Source organism: Micropterus salmoides, unplaced genomic scaffold (genome assembly GCF_014851395.1).
Source record: "Micropterus salmoides isolate LMB-PRFRI ecotype aquatic unplaced genomic scaffold, ASM1485139v1 Ms_hic_scaffold_6, whole genome shotgun sequence".
NCBI lineage: Eukaryota > Metazoa > Chordata > Actinopteri > Centrarchiformes > Centrarchidae > Micropterus > Micropterus salmoides.
Window position 1 is genome coordinate 12,691,560 of NW_024044348.1, and position 23,840 is coordinate 12,715,399.

At 39.5% G+C, this 23,840-nt stretch overlaps 1 protein-coding gene across 3 annotated transcripts in view; it reads right to left on the reverse strand.

Moving 5' to 3' along the window:
• The window catches only part of nhsb (Nance-Horan syndrome b (congenital cataracts and dental anomalies)), a 59,412-nt gene that overhangs the window by 12,191 nt on the left and 23,381 nt on the right, over nucleotides 1–23,840 (reverse strand). For 2 of the 3 annotated variants that reach the window (XM_038702252.1, XM_038702251.1), the window contains exons 2-4: nucleotides 757–909; nucleotides 526–662; nucleotides 150–197 (exon numbers count right to left, since the gene is read on the reverse strand). In XM_038702252.1, coding sequence (XP_038558180.1) covers nucleotides 150–197; nucleotides 526–662; nucleotides 757–909 — 338 coding nt within the window. The remainder of the gene's footprint in view (nucleotides 1–149; nucleotides 198–525; nucleotides 663–756; nucleotides 910–23,840) is intronic. The other variant, XM_038702253.1, reaches the window with a different exon arrangement.

Here is a 23,840-nt window from a genome sequence, read left to right on the forward strand (position 1 = left end):
TCTAATGTAGTACTGCAGTGCAATATTACATGAGTTCCCAGACACACATCAGTTGCTGTGCACACAGGTGGATGTAACACAAATCTTACAGCAGGCATCTACATGTTAGACATTTAACGAACATAAATACAGACAAACTTCTGTTTTACCTTCCTGGGTTGATAGTCTAACTCTCGCTCCCTCTCTGCTCTCTCTTGCTGCATGGCAACATCAGAATGAGATATTGTGTCAGTTTATTGTAACGCATATTTAATAAAAAGGTGTCAATAAGCAGAAGAAAAACTGAAAATGTGTTTCTTTGATGTTCTACTGAATGTGTCTTTAATGCTTTCCGCACTACTCTATACCTCACTGGACATGAACAAGACAAACTGGCTAGTTGTTCAGTGGTGACACTGTGAACTACTTGATAAGAAATACAGTCGCATAATATAGTTTTAGTTCCTGCCATTCAAAGTTAACCATTTCTGAATAACCGCTCCTTGATTGGTTGATTTTTACTTGTGCACAGTGCATCGTCCCTACCGCTCGTGCCAGGCGACTCCTCTGTTGCCGGCGGATGGAGTGTGGTGAGGGGAAGGTGGGCATAGGGGGAGCCACTGAGATCGAGATGGTCACCCTGTTTCTCTCCCGACTTGTGGAGCGGTGGCGCTGTTGTTCGTCTGTAACACCCAAAAAACATACAAGGAAACTCAATTCCCATGTGATTTGAACGCAACATAATGGAACTGTGCTGACTAGATCAGCCGCACTCACCTCGGTGCAGAGCTCTGAGACTGAGCTGAGCATTTCTGTGCAGTTCCTCCAGACATGGTGGTCGGGTACAAGGATGAAACACGTTGTGTTGCTGGTGCCATGGAGCCTGATAGTGAAGTGACAGCTTGCTCTCTATATCCAGGTTCGACACAGCTAAGATGAGAGTGGACAGAGACAGAACATTTTAAGTCTCTATGATGAGTGTAGGATACTGTGTTGGAATAGGTCCTATTGCCAGGTAGGCTGCATGTCTGAGTATTTTCTGAGACCCAGGTTAGGCTTTACATTTTACCACCCATAGGCATGCCTCTCTCTAAAGCCAGTCAACACATGAAAATACGCAAAACAAAGGAAAATAAGGAAAATAATACAATACAGAAAATAAATATTCAGGAAGTTTGATGCAAGGCATGTCCATTCCCTTTCCATATTTTACATTAAAATACGCCAGCAGATGGCAGCTAAACACACCTCCCCACTACAACTCTGCATACACCAGCAGACCATTGTATATTGTGTTTATTGCCACCACAATGTATTAATACTAGAAAACACAGCAAACCTGTCGTCATGAATGATGTCCAACTGAGAATCTCAAACTTTCATTTCCAAAGATGAAAACGATTAATTTAAGAGGGGACGAGGAGAGAGAAAGAGAGGACTAATTATCCATCTCTCTTATCTGCTCTCAGTGCCCTTTTAGCTTTTATTATGAATCCTATTTGCCCTCTTTTAACTCAGAATTCAAAATGCAACTGTGCCCTTGAAAGCCACATGTACATCAGTAACTAAGCAACCTTTCATTGCTCATCAAGGCTTGTATTGGCCTGCAATTAAATCAGCAAGCTCACATCTGCAGAATTCGGCCAATTTAAGGCTAAAGAAGCACAGTAGGTTGCGTTATTTACACTAAATAAACAATTACACAGTTTTCAGCCCTAAAGACTATCACATATAAAGTTATTTCCTTGTTTTGCATATCACACCATATGATACAACATAATGTTTATAGAATACCACCAAAAGACTCTGAAGCTGTACATAGCCTACTCTCTTGGCAGATGTAAGTGTATGCATTGTAGTAGAGGAAAAACAGCAACAGAAATTTAAAGACAAACTGAAATACAATTACAATAGGGTTCCCTTCCCTGCTGGTCCTGGGAGCCGCGATGCCTTGCATTGGGTTCCCATGCCCTTCTCGGGCTTGGACACCTAATTAAGATGAATTTGACTATAATGGCGTTTATAATTAAAAGGTGAAATGATGGCATGTTAAAGGAAATTCTGGGAGATCCTTGTGTTAGTTGCATAGAGCTTGTCTGCTCATTAAACTGACAGATGTGCAAAATCTGCAAGAACCATGCTTTGAACACTGTGTTTTATTCTTGGTTCTAGGTGGTAATTATCACCAGTTGAGTAAAAAAAAGAGGGACAGAGAAGGAGACTATTGGAACCAGGCTGGAAAAAACATGTTTCTTTAAAAATCTGTAGAAGGTGCTGACCTAGTTGTTGTGACACAGTTAAATTAGCAGATTTGTTACTGTGGATTCATTGCCTGGTAGCCCACTTGTTTGGCGGATCTTTCTTGTCATCGTCCCTTCCTTCTCTTCCTCTTTGATACTGTTTTTTTTTCTTGCTCACTTGCCTCTGCTATGAAAGTGTCTTCTCGTCATTATCATCAAATTGTAGGGCTAAGACTGCTGCTTTATTCTGTATGTCATCAAAAAACTCCCACAAAAAAGATTTTTTACATAAAGATCCCCTCTAGACTTCTTTCTTCTTTGAATAATAATATGTGTGTTATATGTTTTGTCCACAAAAAGTTCAGTTGGTTAGATATGACAGACAGACAGACAGAATATACAAATATGCAAATATTGTTTAACCACAGGTCACAAAATTCCTCATATACTTCACTGAAAAGTCCATTCTTAATGGTGAGTGTGTGTTGGATGTTTCATATTCCCACATGACATCGATTGTCTCCAAAATAATTGGGATGTCACAAAATCATGTTTGTATGTAGATAAAGGTAAAGTCAGATTTAAGGTGAGTACAGAGAAATATTGCCCCTTCAGCAGATGTATGTGAAAACAGGCTTCTAGTGTCAAACTCACATACATCATTCTGCACAGTGAATCTCAATCATTCAAGTGAAGCAGCATAAAGCAAAGCAAAATTTTGGGACTTTAACATATACCTATATAGTATAGAAATATGGTAGAATACCTGCATAGCTAACAAAACATCAGTAAAGATGATGATGTAATTTTATAGTCCATTGCCAGGCTGCAGCAACAACTTCACCAAACAAACATGGAAAAATACTCAGCCTACTACCTCACCAACCTTCCTCTGGCAGTGACTCACATAGCCCTAAAAAGACTCATGAATAAAGCAGTGCTGTTTTAAAAGTTACTTATCTTAGAGAATCCACCAGATATACAAATAATCTACCCAAATTAATGTTCAGTAGCATATAACAAAATCTAAATTTTGGTATTTTAACATCTGTCACCTCTCTTCTCTGCCTGCATTGTCCCACTCCTGCCTCACTCTTGCTGTCCTGTGCCTCTTCTTCCTCATCTGCATTTGATTGTAATGAAGCTAATGCTGGGAGTCACCCTTCGCTAACATCCAGGACCAGTCGAGACATAGCTGAGCACACATACACACTCATCTAATGCATACTCTGTCTCTCCCATCATTCCTCTCCTTCTTACTGTATTCCTGCATCTCTTTTTCCCCCTCATCCTGAAATGTGCAGCTGTAGCAACTTGCAGTGTCATCATCGGGACTTGCATGCCAACGGCACCAAGAGAGGAGACGAGAGAGGGTACAATAAAAAAGAAGGTAGAAAACACTGTTTATTAAAGAAATGCACTCCAATAAGAAAGTAATGGAGCAATTCCCATGGTCCAGACATTCTTATTACACATTAAACAGAAGCAATGCAAATGTATGCGGTTAAGTTGTTGATTTGCATTTTGTGCTTAAAATGTTTGATTAAGGGCTGGATCCAACAAAAGAGAAGAACTAATCAACACGACTTTTTAGATTCCCATTAACAATAGATGAATAGACATGGAATCATACACTTCGGTCTTCAGAGGATCAAACAAAATGTTCCGATAAATACTTCAAATATATCAAAAAAAGAGGAAGAAAAGATAAATGAGAGATGGTGAGAAACATGATGGATGGATGGATGGAGGAAATGGAGGAATTGTATTATATATAGCAACTAGCTAGAATTTACAATATGTTGAATTATCATCAAAGTTTAAGGCAGGGGCTTGTGGTGAGATGTATTCAGCGTTTGAAACCCCTCCACTCATACCTTTCATACGTTGAATTTGGGACAATCTGTAGTTCTGTAGTTTTCAGAAACCGACAATCTGAGACTGATACCCACTGTAAGAAAGTGGGTGGCATTTGAACTCTCTTTTTTCATTCTTTACACAACTATATCTGTCACTTTTCATACAAACAACCAAAATGCCGCACTATGAGTGTCTTCAAGGAGAGACCATCTGAAAATGTATGCACTTTTACCCATATTTAAACTGTTCTAACGTTTCACTCCTCTCTATGACTGCTGCTTTTCACTCTGCCTTTGAGTGTGGACATTTGGAACAGTTACAAACACTTTAGCTTTCTGACATTATTGGACTGCATGCGGTACCAACTGGTTCTTTTCTAGCATGCCCCGACTATAAGAGCAGGAAGGTGTGTTGAAACTGTCATGTCACCTTACGTAGCCTATTAGGGAAAGCCTTTGCTAGAGTCTTGGGAAGAAGACTAGCTGTGTTGCTAATGGAAGCTGATTCTCAGCCCACATCAGCCCAAGTCTAAAGGCGTAAACTTCCATCAGTGCCAGAAAAACAACCTAATGTGCTGACAGTGCTTTTTTGCACCAAGAGGTTCTGGTGGACATGGTTTTGGCACCTGGTAAGGATGTCCCTCCCTCTCCATTGCAGGTGTTCAATGCATGCCCAACTGGCAGGAGGACCGGAGGCATGAACAGTAGCTAAGAAGTAGGAGGTCATGGGGATACTCTAAAAAGGCTTCTATGGAAAAAAACTTTTTTTAATTAAACCTTTATTTAACCAGGAAAGGCTTATTAAGATTAAAAATCTTCTTTTCAGAGGGTCCTGGCCAAAATAGGCAGCAGCAAGTTGCTATATTAAATTTGTAAAATATAATACAACAAATACAGGTATTATAAATAGAAAACAAAAACAATATAATACCCGATAATTTATCATTCTCCACTCACTCTTAACTTAAAATTGAGAGTTTGATGGATAGATTAATTAATCCATAGACAGATGGACTCACTGTAGACAAAAAGTTTCAAGAATATTTACGATTCAGCCTTTATGAGCTGCTGAAATTTGGTTAGGTGATAGTGGTCAGCTGTTTATATTCCGCGGTAACATTTTATAGCATAGCAAAGCATATCTTATTAGAAACAGTTGGGCTTCATATAAACTTTAACCAAGGCAGAACATATCACATCAAAAGTATTATTCTGCCAAAGGACGGCAATATCAGGAAAGACAGATGTGCTGAAATGTGTGAAATTGTATGTAGTGTGTTGTCAGTAGAGCTCAACTTAAAACTGTCAATGTCAATGCAGCGGTTTTAAATGTGTGATGTACAGTTGGTGAGTTATTGGCTAAATTGTAAATTGTAAAAATTGTTTATGGCGCCACTTCAGCTTCATCTGGGTAATGGGTCTAATTTTCATTAACTTAGAAGTGGATGAGTTTAAAAAACATATCTTGAAGGCTGGCTGATAAGGGCGTTATGGTTTCTGAGATCTACAAACTTTTAGGGAAGAAGAAGAGAAATAAGAAAGACACTATAATAAATAAGAAAGAAAAACATCCTAACAATAACTAGAAGATTTCATCATTTTGTGCTTACACCATGTAATGGTATGAGGGTCAGTAGCAAACCTCAGCAAGCCAGTGAACAGCTAAGGTATGTATGTACTGAGGACATGGTATAGTGTAAAAAAAGAGCCTTGCCAACTAACTATAAAAAACATCACAACCATGCACAATCATTTATGACATTTGCAGTGACAGCACTAACACTCCACATATGTTACTGCTTTAATATTGCTTTTTCTCTTTCTGGTACAGCTATATGATTTTGTATCCCTCTCTCTGTCTCACTCTCTCTGGTCCAGATGTGAGTGAATGTAAGTCATTAGTGGAGAATGTATTAGGGTGTATCTGGGTCAGGCAGCACACTCCCTATGGCAGTAGCTGCAGAATCTTGTCATAGTAGACAGCTGTTATATAAGACACACTAGCTGGCCAGTTCTGCAGAGGAAAAACTGTTCACTGTTAGCAGCCTACAACGGCTCATCAGTCATGCGACGCATCTCATTAACAGTAGTAATATACATTTTTTATATTGATATTGGCAGTTTGTTTAAGCCACAGTGTTCAAAATGTTGCAACTTTTGCAGAAACACTTTAATTTTCAGGGATAACAGTTTTACATTAACTCGCCATTAGCTGAACATACGTACTGGAATGCGACTGTTGACAAAATACATGATAATCAATGCTTGTCATGTATTTTTAAGTTAACATCTACTTGCACTGTTTAACCATTTAACATACAGTTTTCACCCTTTTCTAGTTTTAAAGGTACAATGTGTTAGAATTGAGACTACTCTCTACCAGTCCAATTCATAAACATAGGGGCAGCATATCACATCTCAGTTCATAACTGCTGCTTACTGTAGTTAGCTAGTGTGACAACAGGGAAAGCATTATCGGGGGTTATTTACAGCGGCTCTGACCAGGACTCTTACTCCAGGAAGACGCGATGAATTCTGGTGGGGACGGGAGGGGCATCAAGCGGGAGAGGAGCAGTGGGAGGTCAGGTACCAGAGACACATTGACAGTGTGTTGCGCCAGAATATTTTTACATCTAACTCTGTGAATTAAGGGTTTATTTGGACCAAACAAGAGTAGGTGATTTTTTTTTAAAGACTAACCAAGACGGTTTTAGTGAATTTTGTTTCTGTGAAGTTTGAATGAAGCGTGAACATTGCACTTTTTGAGGTTGTCAGTATAATCTTTTTTCGCACTGTATATTCTGTATCACCTTCTTAACTCTTCATTGAAGTTATATGATGGTTATAGGTCTGCAACTAACAATTATTTTCATGATTGATTAATATGCCACTTATTTTCCCAATTAATCGATCAATTGTTTGGTCGATACATTGGCACAAAATAGTAATAAAAACACAAGGTGACGTCTTCAAATGTCTTTTTTTGGCCAACCAGCTGTCCAAAAACAAATACATTTGTTTTACATTTAGTATTACAAGACTAAGAAAACCAGAAAATATTTTCATGAGACAGTGTAGCCAATGAAATTATCGAGAAATAAATAACTTTTTTTTTTTTTTACGAAACAATTCATAAATTACGAAACTGTTAATGGTTATCAAAATGTTTGTATATTCATTTTCTGTCCATAAACTTGACAATTTATTGACTAATCATTTCAGCTCAAGAAGATGCTCAAGATGCAGCACTTTCTTTTATAGATGGACCATTTCATCAAATGAAAAAATTCTAGATGACTTGTGCATCATTTTATAGTTTTTTTTAAATTCAGCCTGACATACATGAAACAACCTCATGCCCACAACACTGTAGTGTGCACAATGCAAAAAAAGCATCTTTTGAATAAATCTATCACAATGTAATACAGACAGAATATAAAAATCTGTTTTTCCTGGTATATCATCGTAACAGTGTCACTATAGTCAAATTCCTATCTTAGTTAAAAAAGTATTTAAAAATTATAATCAATGAAAACAGGAAATAAATGGGTAATAACAGGTTTTAAGGAACACACTGATGTTAAAGACAGTACCTTTGGATCTCACAGGGACGCAGCCTAGACCGAGACAAGCCAAAGCCATGGCCAGCAGCTGTCAACTCTTTATTCTTCTTTTACTCTTTTTTGTTTTTCTCCTCCTGCCGACTCCTTGTCATCTGTCTCCGAATAATGGCAACTTATTTACTCCTGCAGACCTTTCTAAAACATTCCTGTGCAAGTCCAACATCCAGACTAGCAACATCTGCAGACACATACCCTCCCCCTCCACCTCCTCACCCACCCACCTGCTGTCCCTGCTCTCTCCTCCCTTTAGCTGACCCAACACATCACTGAAAAGAAATGTTTCTTCTTTGTCCACATGATGTGTGGACGTTTCACTTTGTCCTCGCCAAGAGCTACATCGTACCCACGAGGAATGATGCACCTACGCTTCATCACAAACTCTCACTTCTCTGTCTCATCTCTGTTGTCTCTTTGAGTCACCCCCATCCGCTGGTGTCAGATGGTAGGATCCTGCCTGGGCATGGCCTGTCCCCGACTGTAATCTCTTTATGATGCTGTAATATGGAGGGAGGGCAGCCACAAAGTATTAATGTATTAATCCACCACATGTTGGGAATATGTACCACGTGTTCAATCCTTCTATTGCTGCCACCAAAGAGTGTGTGTGTGTGTGTGTGTGAGAACACCTGACTCTGTGTTGGCATAAAAAAATAAATTTTTATAAAATTTTTTATAAATAAGAATAAAGAATAGTATTTATAAATAATCAACAAACATTAAAACAATGAGGCAGAAACTGGACATTTAGGCCATAATTTGAAAATCTGAAAGCAAATTATTCTCAGCCATATCATTCAGTGTCTTTGTCTGCACTTATTGTGAGAACTCAACATCCCCATGTGGTTGTAAAATAAACAGCGTGACACACACACACAAACACACACAAAGAGACAGAGAGAGTGTATGTGCACCCTACCCGGTAATCTGCTGTAATCTGGAGCTCTGGCAGTTCACTGACTTTAGAGTAGAGCTGGCGGAGCTGGCAGTCTGCTCGAGGAGCTTTCAGCCTCCCGCCGTGGCACCATGGGACAAACACAGACACACTGAAAATGTCTGCACACACATGCAAACTCACCACGTGTCTGCACACGCTTCACCGCAGTGGTCAACATCAGCACAAACAGAGGAGAACATGGTCGTGAATATTAAATGTACGGATGTTACTCGTGGCTTGCCTCAGTTGTTTACAGCAGTTTCTCTAAACAAGACTGCTGGGAGGCCTTAAGTTGTTTTTCAGTTATGGCATTGATTGATCAATGAAACATCAGGGCCAGATCACAGACCTTTCAACCGTATGTGAGCTGCACCGTAACCTGAGCTTCTTGGATAATGCCCTTATGGCTTGTCCTGCCTGAGGAGCTTAGGCCAAATCACTTTCAGTGTCATCTTTTACAGACTTGTTTTTTATGTAGGGAACATGCTCATTAATTTTGTAGATTTCAATTTGGTCTCTCTTGGTTTGGTGCTTATAACCTATGACGGTAGTAGCACTGATGATAAATAAATATGTATAAAATTCCTCTATTTATCTCCCCTTCTGTTTATCTATATTTGTCTCTTTTCTTCTTCCCCACAAAATGAATAAATCATACTACCCCCATTCCATTTTCCCATCTCTCTTCCCCCAGCTGCACACCTGCACTATTGTTTAGCCTCCCGCCTCAATCCCTCTATTCTGCCCCTCTGGCCTGCACAACATTCATGTTTTAACACATCTTATTATCGCAACCACTGGGTCACAGTGAGCCCAATGAGATAACCAAAATATCAACAACATAACAGCAAGATAAATGTTCAAGGGATGATTTCCTGGCTCTGCACTTGCTGTTACCCAATATTAACAGACCCCACTGAAAGTGCTCCTATACTGCCCCTTAGTGGCACAGCATGAACACTACACAGAGTCAGAGACAATGCAGAATGTTCTGCATACATGGACTGAAAGTCACATGAAATAAAAAAAAGTTCAATTTCAATTCACTTTTATATATATAGTGCGACAGAGGCAAGGAAAAACTTCCTTTTAAGAGGCAGAAACCTCGAGCAGAACCATGGCTCAGGGTGGGCGGCCAACTACCTCGACCTCGACAAGTCAACCAAAGTGTGCATACTGTAGTAAACATCTTAACTAAGCTTACTATTCTATTCTATTCAACAAATAAAAAATTAATTAATAGCTGGATTGGCATTGTAGTAGATCACTCATCTATTTTCTAAAGGAATAATTTGACATTTTGGGAAATAGGGTTAGATGAGACTACGATACAATATCACTCTCATGTCATGTACCAGCACATTTTTAAATCTCACTAATCAATATGTTGTATTTATTTAACTTTGGAGTTTGGAGTAGCTTTCTGCCTTACCTTCACTCTTTATGGTAAGCTAAGCTAATTGCCTCCTCCTGCCATACTTTTAAGAAATAATTTGACGTTTTAGGAAAAAAGGCATATCTGTATAGTTAATATGCTGCCAGGACAGTTACTAGTTTAACTTAAGAACAAAGGCTGGAAACAGGTAGCCTGGCTCTATCTACTCCGTCTGACCAAGAAACGCCTGGCACATAACCTTCCATAACACTACAATGCACTGTTTTTAACACATATTTTGTATTTATTTTTATAGCCCAGATTCACAGATTTGTCTGAGAGGACTCTATAATAGGAATGATATACACAATGGAATCTCCTTAGATCCTCATTTCGGATAAAGAAATTTTTTGCAGCTGTTGGAAATGAGGAGTTTAAAGCCTATATATTTAAGTCACAAAAGCATTCACAGAACAAGTCAGAATCATACAACACACCACAATAGGTTTCTGTCAGTGGACACATGGTTGCTGAGAAAAGCAGCAGGAGGAGATCAAAGTTTGTTGCAGTGCCTCCTCTCCTTGCTCAGACTTTATGAGGTCTCTGCATCATCTCATTAATATTGCAGTATTGTTCCTAAAGAGGCAGTAATCAGCGAAGGAAATATAGAGATAATAATAGTGTTGTGGCACTCACCTACAGTGGCAATGTTTGTATTCTAATCCATTGGGTCAATAGTAATTCCTGTATCTTTTGTTTACTAGTTTGAAAACTCCTGAAAAAGCCTGAATTTACACACACACACACACACACACACACACACACAGCATGTCTGATGTACCAGAGGAGTCACCTAGGGTCTAACCCTGATGGCTAGAATAGAACAAACAAATCCTTTGGTTCTCTCTGTTTCTAGCTCCCTTCACAACTGCTTGATCACAAATCAGATAAATGACGCTGTATAGTAGCTGGTTTTATTAATGCTGTCCTCACTGGGACTTCTTTTTGATGTTTGATAATGGGACACTACTACTGCATCAGAGCTTCTTTTATGGCCGCTGACCCCTTAAAACCTTTGTGCAAACTATCAGGGGAGGTGTCACACTCAGCTGAGGCTTCTGATCTTTGCGTTAAAGTGATTTAAGGTTATGATATTGCACCGTGATGCTTCAATGGTGATGACAAGAATAGCACACATGCCACATATTTTAGACCCCCCCCACAAGCTCCCCCTGGCTCCCCTGTAGTTTGCATCCTGCTTAAAAACATCATAATACCTTCATGCTGTAATACCTGTGTAACATAAGTTCCATGACACAGAGTGGGGAATAGATCAACCGCACACAATTTTCCTAAATTTATTTGAGGAGGTAGCAGAAGCGGAATACTATTGAATAATTCTAAGGTAATAAAAGCATATGGCATGTTGAAAGAAACAAATGCACATTATCTCCTAACGTGTAGAATAATATAGACCACAGATACAGAACCCTTTAACCAGCAGAGCTTCAGTTAAAGAGCATTAGTGTGGTGATATTCTATATTTTTCCTTTTTTGTCACTTAATTCCATGACAAAATAATTGATCCTACTAACAAATGTGGTCTCTATAGCCAAAGTCTGATAACTTACCCCTCTGTGCAACAAGTTTCATTGTTGTCCAATTTAATACTACCAAATTAATACTATTAAAAACACATCAATGAGCCCACATGTTCCTTCGTTACCATGAACACAGGCAGTTTATTTAGAGTCAATCCTACATACACCATGTTGCTGACATAAATACTAGTATGTATTAATCCGCAGCTGAAAGTAGTCCCCTCAAAATGCTCTATTTACTCAGTTTGCTAAAAACTACAGTGCCAAGTGGATTTAGGAAATTACTGAGCCTTTTAAAAAAATGAACAACTATATACTTGTATGCCGTCTATAGTAGTTAACAGCACTACAGTAGGCGTGTTATTGTCATCAAAACATCTGATATCATCTCTGTATAGAGCAGCAGCAGGGGGGTGGGAATAAACGGCGCTATCATGCCAACAACGATGGTGGCAGTGTGTGTGTGTGTGTGTGTGTGTCTGTGTGTTTTCATATTGTTCTCTGTGTGTGCTTGTCAAACAGACTTCAGCAAGCATCATTCTGTGCCTGTGTGTGTGTGTGTGTGTGTGTGTGTGCGCGTGTGAATGCTTCAGTCATGTTGGTGGAATGGCACGAGACGAGCCATCGCCCATGTTATTTTTAACTGTGTGTCTCCATGGAAACCGGCACATATGCAGGGAGGGGGTGATCTCCTGCTGTGTGTGTGTTGAGGAAGACTCCTACCGCTGGTCATAGTGTAAATGGGTGTGTGTGTGTTTGTTTGTTTATTCACAGGTACAGCACATCTGCGTGCCTTTCAAATTAAAAGCATACATTTATACATTAGTATGTTACAGTTTCTTTTGTATATGATATTGTGTATATGTATATATATATATATATATATATATATATATATATATATATGTGTGTGTGTGAGTGTGTGCAGACATGTCACATCTGAGAGCAAGACGGCCAGAGACAGACAGACAGGGATAAAGAGACAGGGAGAGAAGGGAAGGAAAAGGGCTTCTGTGGCAACTGAGGACACACCAGTGGGCTGTACCTGAGGACAGGAGGGGGTCTGCTGCTGCTACTTCAACCTGATTTAACGCACACTTGGCTGCAAGTTCACTAAACACATCACATACCAAATGTCACCTGCCTTATCTCCTGTATGCAGGTGAACTATCCTTTTTTAAACTGTGAATTATCTACTTTTCACACACGAAACCACCATTTAAGAACTTATAGCTGTAGTGACACAATAATGTAATTTCTAGTGAATTGTATATAATTCTCACTCCAGGAATTAAAAAAATTAACTGGATTCAGTTATTTTGGTCCTGCATGCTTGACATCATCAATACTGACTCTTCATTATTTATAATTAATGGATCAATAAGCTTACAGTGACTAAGATCTCCCTCTGTTGTTGGGTTGTGGCGGCGGTTTATGTTGGGTGAGGACATTTTTCTATAGACAGTTTTCAACTGAATGAATGTAGTCGTTTCTATGGAAACAACTTAAAGATTAAAGCTGTGAAGAGCCATGTCAGAGTGATTCCCATAATGCCTTGTGCCTGGGGATCTCAGGGAAAGAGAGAGAGAGACAGAGTATGACACAGAAGCAGAAGAGGTTGTATGTGTGTGTGTGTGTGTGTGTGTGTGTGTGTGTGTGTGTGTGTGTGTGTGTGTGTGTTTATGTATGTATGTGTTTGTCAGCTCTAGTGGTGCTACAAATCCCCACTCTATTGTGACAGCTCACATGACCAAAGACACCAAAGTCAGCATCTATGAGGACATTCCACTGACTTACATTCATTCCAGCGAAACTTAACATTCACCATAACCACTACATGCCTACCCCGAACCCTGAGCCGGACATGAACCTAAACTAATGGGGCGTTCCATTTGTCATGGGAAGTTGGAATTTCCGAGTTCAAAGTCAGAAATTTCAAAGGGAACGCCCCCTTAAGTCGTATTTCTGATTTGGGAAGTCGGGGGAACCGCACTACCCCAACTTTGTGATCCAAGATGGCTGCTCTGAGTATCAACACTTAGTGAAAGCTGTAGTTTTTACTGTTTATTAGCACTTCTGAGTACTCGTGTCTCAAATTTTCGTACACAAAGTACTGTCCAACTGCTGTCTGTGGACGTGTTGCTACAGTGTTTAATATGAGTAAATACTACACAATGTGTCTTTTTTTTATCAACCAGCGTAACAATGGCTAACCTGGCTAGTTGTAGACAACGGCTGAACAAGCGAGGTTTTCCGACTTGTTAACTGGAACACCATCAACTAGGGTGTGACGTCATTCCCAGCTCCGACCACCAACTTCCAAGGTAAATGGAGCACACCCTTGTCTTAACCAAACAAGACTAAAAGTGTACAGCCATGCTAGCTGCTCTGTGAGGCTGTACTTATAGGCACAGCAGTGCGTTGAGCTAATGTTAACATCAGCATGCTACACGTAATGTCAATGCTAAAATGCTGATGTTTAGAAGGGATGTGGCTTATAATGTTCACCATCTTAGTTAAGCATGTTTGGCTGCTAACATTTGCTAATTAACACAATTACACAAAATAAAGCTGAGGCTGATGGGAATGCCATTAGCTTTGCAGGTATTTAATCACAAACCAAAGTATTGGACAAATTAATGATTTGATATGATGATGACACAAGATGGGAGTAATGAATGTACAAAATTGAACGGCAATCCATCCAATAGTTGTTGAGATATTTCAGGTTGGACCAAAGTGGTGGCTCAACCGATCGACTGACTGTCCGACCAGCAATGCCATTTCTTGAGCCGTGCCGCTAAAATGGCTAAAGCCAAATCTTAACCTTATAATGTAACGTTTTATCTTGTGGCGACCAGCTTTTTGTTCCCAAACGGTTGAACACGGTTGTGACAAGGTAAAACATGTAATCGGGTGCACACACACACACACATACACCTTCATAAGCATCACTGTCTCTAATTGGAGCTTTAACCTCACTCTTACATTCTCTATCTCTTTTCTCTTTGCATCTTTCGTCTTCTGGATTTGGATGTATGTGCCTCCTCCCCATGTCCTCCTCTCTCTCCCCCTCCCCCTCCCCCTGGGTGATGCCAGTGCTGTTGTCAGGCTGGAGCTGGAAGCAGCCAATCGCGTGGCTCTGTGCTGAGGAGCTCTGGGGTGATGTTAGGCAGTTTCATGCTCATACGATGAGCTTTGCCAAATGTAGGTCATGCTTCTCCTCTCTCTCTCTCTCTCTCACACACACTTTTACAGACATACATACACACACAAACCTTTTCACCCCTTCACACACACACACACACACACACACACACACACACACAGAAAACAGATAAGGAAAGTAATTGTGTATTTTTACCGCATGTACACACACACTAACAGGTGTACTCATGCAAACACAGAATTCATCCCTCTACACACACTCGGTCTCACACAGGGTGGCGTGGCGCACTGCTCAGTGGTAACACTCTCAGCTGTTTGGTAACAACTGGTGGATCTGTTCCCCACAGAACAGACAACTCATAAGATGTTGGGAAGATGTTGCAGTCTATGAAACCAAAGCACTACTCCTGCTTTCCCCTGAACTCTTGTTGAACCGCTTCTGTCTGTGCTGCACACAAGCAGGATTTTGATGTGAACAGCATTCACAAGAGCCAGCTGATTATATATAGACCATAAATCAGAGACCTGAACTGAGCACTCTAACTGGAATTTGAAAATATTCCAATGAATGTATGTTATATTGGAGAAATGTACTGTTAGGATAGTTTGCAATACTGAGGTCATGAGTCCAAATTTATCCAGGGCAACCCCACCAAGAAATCCTTGACTCTCTACCAACCAAGGCCAAACTGAGTATTTAAAAAAGAAATTACACAATTTCATATTTTTCATGTAACAGTTCAGTTATACTTAATGTGAATGTTCTGTTCCTACATTATGATCTTCTGCCAAGTTCAATCTAAAAAAATATAATTAGGTCTTAAAAAATCAAGTGGTAGCTACAGCCCCGCTGATAAAGTGAATACAGGTGAGCTTTTTTACCTTATGGACCTAACGAGGTAGCAGTAGTTCTGGTAATATTTTCTCTCAATCTAAAATACACACTAAACACTATACAGCTACTGTACAAGTATGGCCACATACTTGTAGCTGAATGTGAGCATTGAAGCTAAAATCTTGTGGACCTATCTGTTTCGCAATACCTGACGTTGCTTGACGTCCCTCCGGATCCTCTAAATATATCAACAAGTTTTGTAAATCTCAACACACATCCGGCCATTAGCAGAACAGGTAACTGAATTTTTTAACTCTGTGATTTGACATATCTTAGCAGTTCTCTTTATCGCTCATACTTATTATCTGCTAAAGTTACAAACATAGTCTTTTGCATAAATTATTTTTGAACCAGAGATTTGTTTTTAGCACAGATGTTTGTACTGACGATTTAACCAGGAGAATTTCATGCTGTTTCAGCAGTTGGAATTGAATGAATAGCACTGACAATAAACAAGTAGATTTTGCCCAGCAGTGTCACTCTTCTTCACTCATATTAAACCAAGAGGGATAACAATGAGAAGTGCAGGACAATTAGAGAAGGATTTGAGACAGTTGATATATTATTCATCAGCTAGTTAAATTAATGACGTACAAATCCTTTAAAAATATTAGTTTATGCCAAATTTACTCATCTCACCCATAACACTGCTGCCTTCATCCATACCACTCAGGTTATTGCAGCCAAATACATAACATAGAAAAAGTTAAATAAATGAAAAAGGAACAAGAGATAATAAAGGACAAACTAGACTTTCAGTCCCACGGTCCAATTATTTAGCAGCAAAATAGGAGCTTTCTGGAGAAATCTGACAAATACTTTAGGAGAGCTGATGGTAGGCTTCATCATTTCACTTTTAAGGTCTTTCTGTTTTTTAGTCAATTTTACCTGATAACTGTCAACTTCTGTGTTTTTAATTGACAGTATAAACCTTCAGATCACATGTTCTTTGTCAAGAGCAAATCCTATATTTTTTCCGAATAAAAAATATTTGTGGGGTTGGCAGTGATTGAAATACTCAGATCTTTTATATTTTACATAAAGCTGGGGTAGGCAATTTATTTCAGAAGCATGTTTTGTTATAGTTGTTGAAATTCTCTTTACATCCTGACAGCAAGTCCAATACCAATTTCGATATTTGAGATTTTTTAAAATCCGATAGCCGATATATTGACCAATATTGTTTTTTCCTCTTATTTTAAGAAACGCATGACATAAATAAATATTATCCCTAAAATTTTGTTATGTTGAGACCATACCAAGATACCCTGACATAATGCACCATCACCTGGCTGTAAAACATGCTGTCTATGATACAGTGTCCCACAGGAAACGCTGCTGTTTAATAAATGACTGTCTACAACAAGGACCTGCAACTTTGAGATTTCACACTAACGTTTCACATTCAAAAGAAGAGGTAACATTAGAGAACTTTGTTAGGCAGGAAACTGTGTTAGATCCTTCTACAGCTCACGTTTGTTCACAAGTCCGCTCTGGTTTAATCATTTCTGACACGCCAACTGTAACTAGAGACCAGCAGCTCACAAATATAATTAGAATACGTCAAACACTATAGTTTAATCGCTCATTAAGGTTAGCGCTCCTCCACTTATAAACATGGCATTGGCTTTGTGGCTAATTTAGCAACGGGCAGCGTTAGCTGCTGTAATTTATGTTTAATAATATTTAGAAGTAATGAACTAGGGAGAAATGAGGGGACCGTTCACTGGAATTGCTGCACTGATTCAGAAATAAATCTACGTTAGCCTCCACCACTCACCTACTGTAGCATTAAACATCCTGCTGTGACCTGGGAGAGTGCTGTGAAAAACGGGAGGGTTAGCAAGTCTGGTATGAATGTTTTCAGGAGAGGAGAAGTGATGAAGACTGTTTTTATTATTATTTAAGTCATGTAATTGACATGACAAGGGAACAACTCACCGTGAACACTGAGTGTGAGAGCTACCAGGAGCTACTGGTAGACAGCGGTTAGCCAATGTTTTGTTCTGTGGTGCTGCAGTGTTTTGAACAGAGGAGCTGCAGAGCGCCCTCTGGTGGGCAAACTATGCAACAATCATGACATGAGGGAACGATCCGACTCTCTGTTTCTTTTTTTAATAGTCATATATCAGTTGTTATAAACGCCAAAGCAGATAAATCTGCAAGTAGCTTATATCGGCCAATAATATCTGCAAAACGATAAATCGGTCGCGCTCTAAATCCAATGCTCTGACACAAATATGAAAAAAATCTGTATGTGCAGGACTGTAGTAAGCACGGCCAAATAATTTCATACGGTCCACATGAAAGGATTGGCTGGTCTGGTCTTGGTCTGGCCTGTCTACATACCTACCTACCTACCTCTGTGCACTCATTGCTCACTGTGCATGAAAATGTGTTGGAGAAGGGGGAAAGGGAAAGGGAAGCCTAAAGGAAGGGGGTGGGATTTTTTCAGGTGTATACTTTCAAATTCTAGTTTAGCAAAATCTACTTGACACTTACACTGTAAGTAAACATACCAATACAACAATCTAAAAATACTCCATTAGAAGTACAAGTCCTACGTATCAGGTATACTTAGAATATCAAAAGTAAAAGGAGATTTGATGGTGCAGTGGATAAGACCCATTCCTTTGGTGTGAAAGACCTGGGTTCAATTCTACACTGTGACACATCCATCAATGTGTCCCTGTATATAAGAAGTGGACATAGTCATTGTGACGTCACCCGTTGGTTTGTGGACTGCCGTTTTGAAGACTCAAGTTTGGCTGTTAGGATGCCGCCATGCTGATTTTTTGCAACCAGCACGCACATGACCATATTTGGACAAGACGGTGGAGCTAACAGCCTTGTGTGGAGCTAGCTAGCTTGCTTAGCTAGGTGCATCTGTAATTCACGTTAACAGTTATTTTAACTGGGATGATAATGGTTGGTGAACAGCCAACTCCTACTAAGTTTCAACGGCGCTGGTTAAATTTACATAGTGCTGCGGTTACGAGTCACTCTAGCCTAATTGACAGGTGGCCATGGTAACGATTTGTCAATCTCAGATAATCCTGCCCTAAAGCATACTCTGCTTTATGGTCTATTTTCCTCAAAATGGGACCATAATTTACTAAATGAACCTCATGTTGTATTGAAGAAGACTTGAAACTAGTGATTGAGACCATAAACTCATAATGTAAGTGTGCACTGAGGTAATAAATCAGCTGAGAAGTAGAGTCATTTTACCATTATTTCTAATGGAACCGGAGTTCTTTTTGCAACCAGAAGAGTTGCCCCCTGCTGGCCATTTGATAGAATGCAGGTTTAAGGGACTTCAGTGTTTGGTTGTGAGAAGATTGAGTGTTCAGCCACATAAATCTGAAAATCTGTTGTCATTTTTGGGCTTTTCTCTAATCTTTGCTTTTTTGTGAAAAATTGGATAATTGAACCTCTTTGGGCCTTCACCAGTTATTTAAATGAAACAATCTGAGTCTGAAGTTTAAAGGGGAAATCTTTCTTTGGTGAAACTAACAATTCATAAATATCAGAAATGTGACAAGGAGCCACAACTAGACACTGCTTTTTTGTAAGGAGTCACAAGCCAAAAAGATTGGGAAAAACTGATTTAACCTTTAACAGTGTGTTTTGTTTCATAGCCTATCATGTTTTTTAATGTAAAATCTTCATTTGAAAAGTAACTATAGCTGTATGGTATGCATGTGGAGGAGTAAAAAGTAGAATATTTCCAGATTAAATATAGGGGCGTAAAAGTATAAAGTAGTAAAAATAGGAAATCCTCAAATAAAGTACTAGTACTTTAAAGATCTATTTGTGTATTGACATGTTACTCTGTTTCATGGCTTACAGGAGGAACCTTTCCTCTTAAATTGCTTTGTTGTAGGATATGAATTATCATCACACCATGAGCTACACACACACACACACACACACACACACACACACACACACACACACAAAGCTCCTCCTAAGAGAGAGAATCATTTCTACTTCCCTGGGTTGCCACTGCTAGGTTGACCTATTTTTGTCCAGACCTCTCTCTCTCTCTCTTTCTCTCTCTCTGTCTCTCGTTTTCGCTTCAGCCCCATAATTCACCCTGCTTAATAATTCACTACTGCTTTATAAGCCTCTACTCTACTAAATGACAGGCTCAGGATAACAACAACAGTTTTTACAGATGCATTTGGAAAAGCTACAATAAGAAAAATGGAATAATGTCAACATATAATACAGGATGTGCTGTATGTATGGTAGGGTATATATATAGTATACAAAAGGAAGGTTACAGGAAGGATATAAGTTACTTGTAGCTTTAAGATGTGAAATTTGGCAGGTAATTTACATTCGCCACATGACATTCATCATTTTTGAAGGATAACTGAATGAGAACATAGAAAGAAACTGGGATAATGGTGGTGGTTGTGGGGTGTTACTGTAAAACCGCAGATTATTTGCAAGTCTATGCACAGGCTCCCTCTGCCTGATGTGATTGGATGGCCGGATTGGGCAGGAACCAATAAGGGCACCAGGAGGAAGAGAGCAGGCACAGAGAGTGCTCTTGCTGATGCTGGGCACACCCTGTAGCCCTGTGTGTGTGTGTGTGGTGTTGACTATAAAATGAATGTGTATGCTAAGCTTGTGATTATTTATATATTTTGTGCACATGTTTGAAAGACAAGATATATTGTCTTTTAACAAAAAATTCCAGCCTCTTTTATTTTACTTCTACCCTGCCTCCTTTTTAATTCTCCTCCCAGGAGCTGATGCAGAACAAAGACAACAACCATAATATATTCTGTGCCCATATTGTCATTGCATTATAAATAACACTTGCACCTCTGAAGTATTTGCATAAGCCTGTGTACCTGTGTAAACCTTTAAATTTGGTAGTGTTATTTCTGAATTTCTGATTTTGAAGAGTTGCGAGCTACAGCTGACGATTTAGCCTTTAAGGGCTTTAGTTAGAAGAGGAACGAGGTTGGCCAAATTGGCCAAATAGTCTTAAAGGGGTAGTTCAACATTTTGGGAAATATGCTTATTTGTTCTCTTGCTGAGAGACCAGAATGTTGACACCACTCTCATGTTTGTCTGATCAATATAAGGCTACTGCCAGCGGCTACATATCTTATCTTAGCATAAAGACTGGAAACAGAGGGTAACTAGTCAGCTAGTCTGGCTCCACTCAAAGGTACCAAAAATCTCCTCAATAGCTCACTAATCAACACTTTATATCTTGTTTTTTTTAATCAGTGCATTACGAATCAATTTGCTGATTTGAATTTTAATTGTGTGAATCGTGAGTGTTTCTGTGGCTTTTGCAGTCTTTAAACAAGCTTTTAACAAAGAAATAATGTACGCTAGAGGTGCTGCTGGATTCTTTACATTTGGACAGAGATAGCTGTTCCACTTGTTTCTAATCCTTTTGCTAAGATAAGCTAACTGGGTGCTGGCTGTAGCTTTATATTTATTGTACAGAGACAAGGGTGGTATCATGGCCAAAACAATTTATTAATTGATATTAATTAATTAATTAATTAATTAATGTATTCTTATCTATAAAAACTGCCTTATTGCTTCAATTCCATGCTGTATTTTCCACAATGGCTCTAATAAGAGTACAGAAAGAGCAGGGGTGTTGGGTGCGTGAGTGTGTGTGATGCTGTAGTCTGATTGATGTGACAGTGAGAGTGAGTCTCCTCGAAGAACCCTGGCCTTATTGCGCTTCTCTTACACACTGCCCCCTCACACCCATAACATACTCCTTCTCTCACTGTCACACACACACACACTGTACAATGGTTACAGTTTCCTTCCCCTCTATCTCCTTCTGTCATCTTCTTCTGCCATCATCCCTTTATCTCTTGCTCCCATCATCTCTCCTTTATTCCTTTACCCCTTCTACTTCTTTCTGCACTTCAACCACAGCTTTTTCACTTGTCTTGTCTCTGTAATAGTAAACTGAATATCTTTTGGTCAGACAAATCAAGTAATTAGAAGACAGCACCTTTGGGATTCAGAATATACACAGATATGTGTTCCCAAGGTCAAGAGTTAAAGAGGTGGTATTATGCTCATTTTCAGGTTCAAAATATTATTTAGGGGTTGTACCAGAAAAGGTTTACATGGTTTAATTTTCAAAAAACACCATATTTTTCTCATACTGCACATTGCTGCAGCTCCTCTTTTCACCCTATGTGTTGTACGCTCCGCTCTTGAGCTACAGAGTGATGCATCTTACTTGTACAAAATCTTTGTTGGGAGTTGCACATGCGCAGTTCCCAGGTAAGGACTACTAGCCAATCAGAAGCGGAGAACGGCGGGTTGTAAGAAACAAGGTAGTTTGATCCAAATCAAAGCGCTTCAGACTGCGACAGTAACCTAGGAGATGGTATAAGTTACAAGTCCACAGCCACACAACATCATTGTTCCACATCTTACCATAAACCACTACAAAAATCACCATATTTCAACTCAATTTACATAAAAATTGGCCAAACAATTTGAATGGTCGCTCAATAGCTTTCACATCAGGTGTAACATTAGCATTATAGTTATAACTTTAGCTGTGTTAGCCAACGTTTACAACAACTCCGCACTTGAACAGTCTGTGAAGTTACATTGTCGTGTCTATTTTAAATATAATTCACAACCAATAGAGCATACTTACAGGTTGTGATTGTGAATTTCCAGGCCCAAACAGAGTCGGACTTGCATCGCTCCTCCTGCGGGTTGGCACAGGCATCCACCGCAGCCACTTGCGGAGCTCCTCAACTCCGAAAATATTCAAGCACATTTTTGTTCCGCCATCACTTCTGTCAATATTCAAAATCTACACAGCTGAGTTCTCACCTCAAAACTTCTCAGAAGTGGATTTAGTGATGAAATTCCATACAAAAGCTGTGAAATATATAAAACTTTCTGTTGCTGGCCTCTGTCTGGTGCACACAATGATGATTCAGTGAATATTGAATATTCTCTCTGACCAATCAGCAGTCGGTCGTGTTTTCACGTTACATTTTAGTATCCTTCAACTCGCTTGGAACCTCGATGGAGGTGTGGTGATATGAAAAAAAGCACCTGGAAGCAGGTACAGGTACAACATTTCTACAATGGAAAACCAAACAAAGGCAAGTTGAGCCAAACGGCCTCCGCTCAGACTAGCTTGGTTTGAGGGCGTGCCTGACCCCGCTAGCCGCTTGGTAAGCTTTATGACGCGTTTTCATTGTGACGTCACAAGTAAAAGAAGTGAAGGGCTGCACTACAAACGAGCTGTATTCAAGCGGTTCAGAGAAGTGCTTTCTGTGGGAGATGGGACCTCCCTTTGGGCTGGACTTTGGGCTTTTTCACTTTGCAAACCTGTTACATGCACAAAAAAGATATATAACTCAATAAAGGAGAGGGGAAAAGCCAAAAAGCATAATACCACCTCTTTCATCTCCATGCTCAAACTATAATGTTGTTCTCTGATTCCACCTATGGATTCCACTTATGTGGGCACTCAAGATGTTCATTCATTTAAAGGTGTGTTTGTCCAATAGTCCAATATTATCTTTCTTTTAGCTCTGTTTTTGGTCTTTACCAACTCCTGAGGGAAATATCTTGGTCTTTAGCTGCTGAATGCTCCACTATGTTCACCAACTAGTCATTAAATGTGACAGTCGTTTGCTGCTGAGCAGGTAGTATAAATGGGATTTTAAGGGCATTCTTGCTGTAAACAGCTGCCTACTGTGGCCACAGAGTGAATCACACCAGTAAAGTTGCTGGACAGCTAAACAATGAGCTACCGTTCACTATAAAGCTCCTTAAAGCCGGGGGGAACTGCAGATTTGGGGTATAATTCTCTGTAGGTTCATCACAAGTGTCTTTCACATTGTTATTATAAGAGTGTTTTTTTTATAGCTAGCTGCTTTAAATGTTGCTTAAAATGTTTGGAAACCTGCAGAGCAGCAGAAATACCTACAGCTTTCTTTCTGTCTTTTCTTTTTATTTGACTTTAACGGTATCAAGCTACTCTGTCTCTGAGAACTCTGATTCCACCCCAATACAACAGAGGTGAATGCAATTTCATTTGCCGTGCTCACAGGAACTGCTGCAGCTCTGATATGTAACTGTATTTTTAAGCAGGTGCGTGTAGCCCACAGAAGTATAATACAGGGATAGATT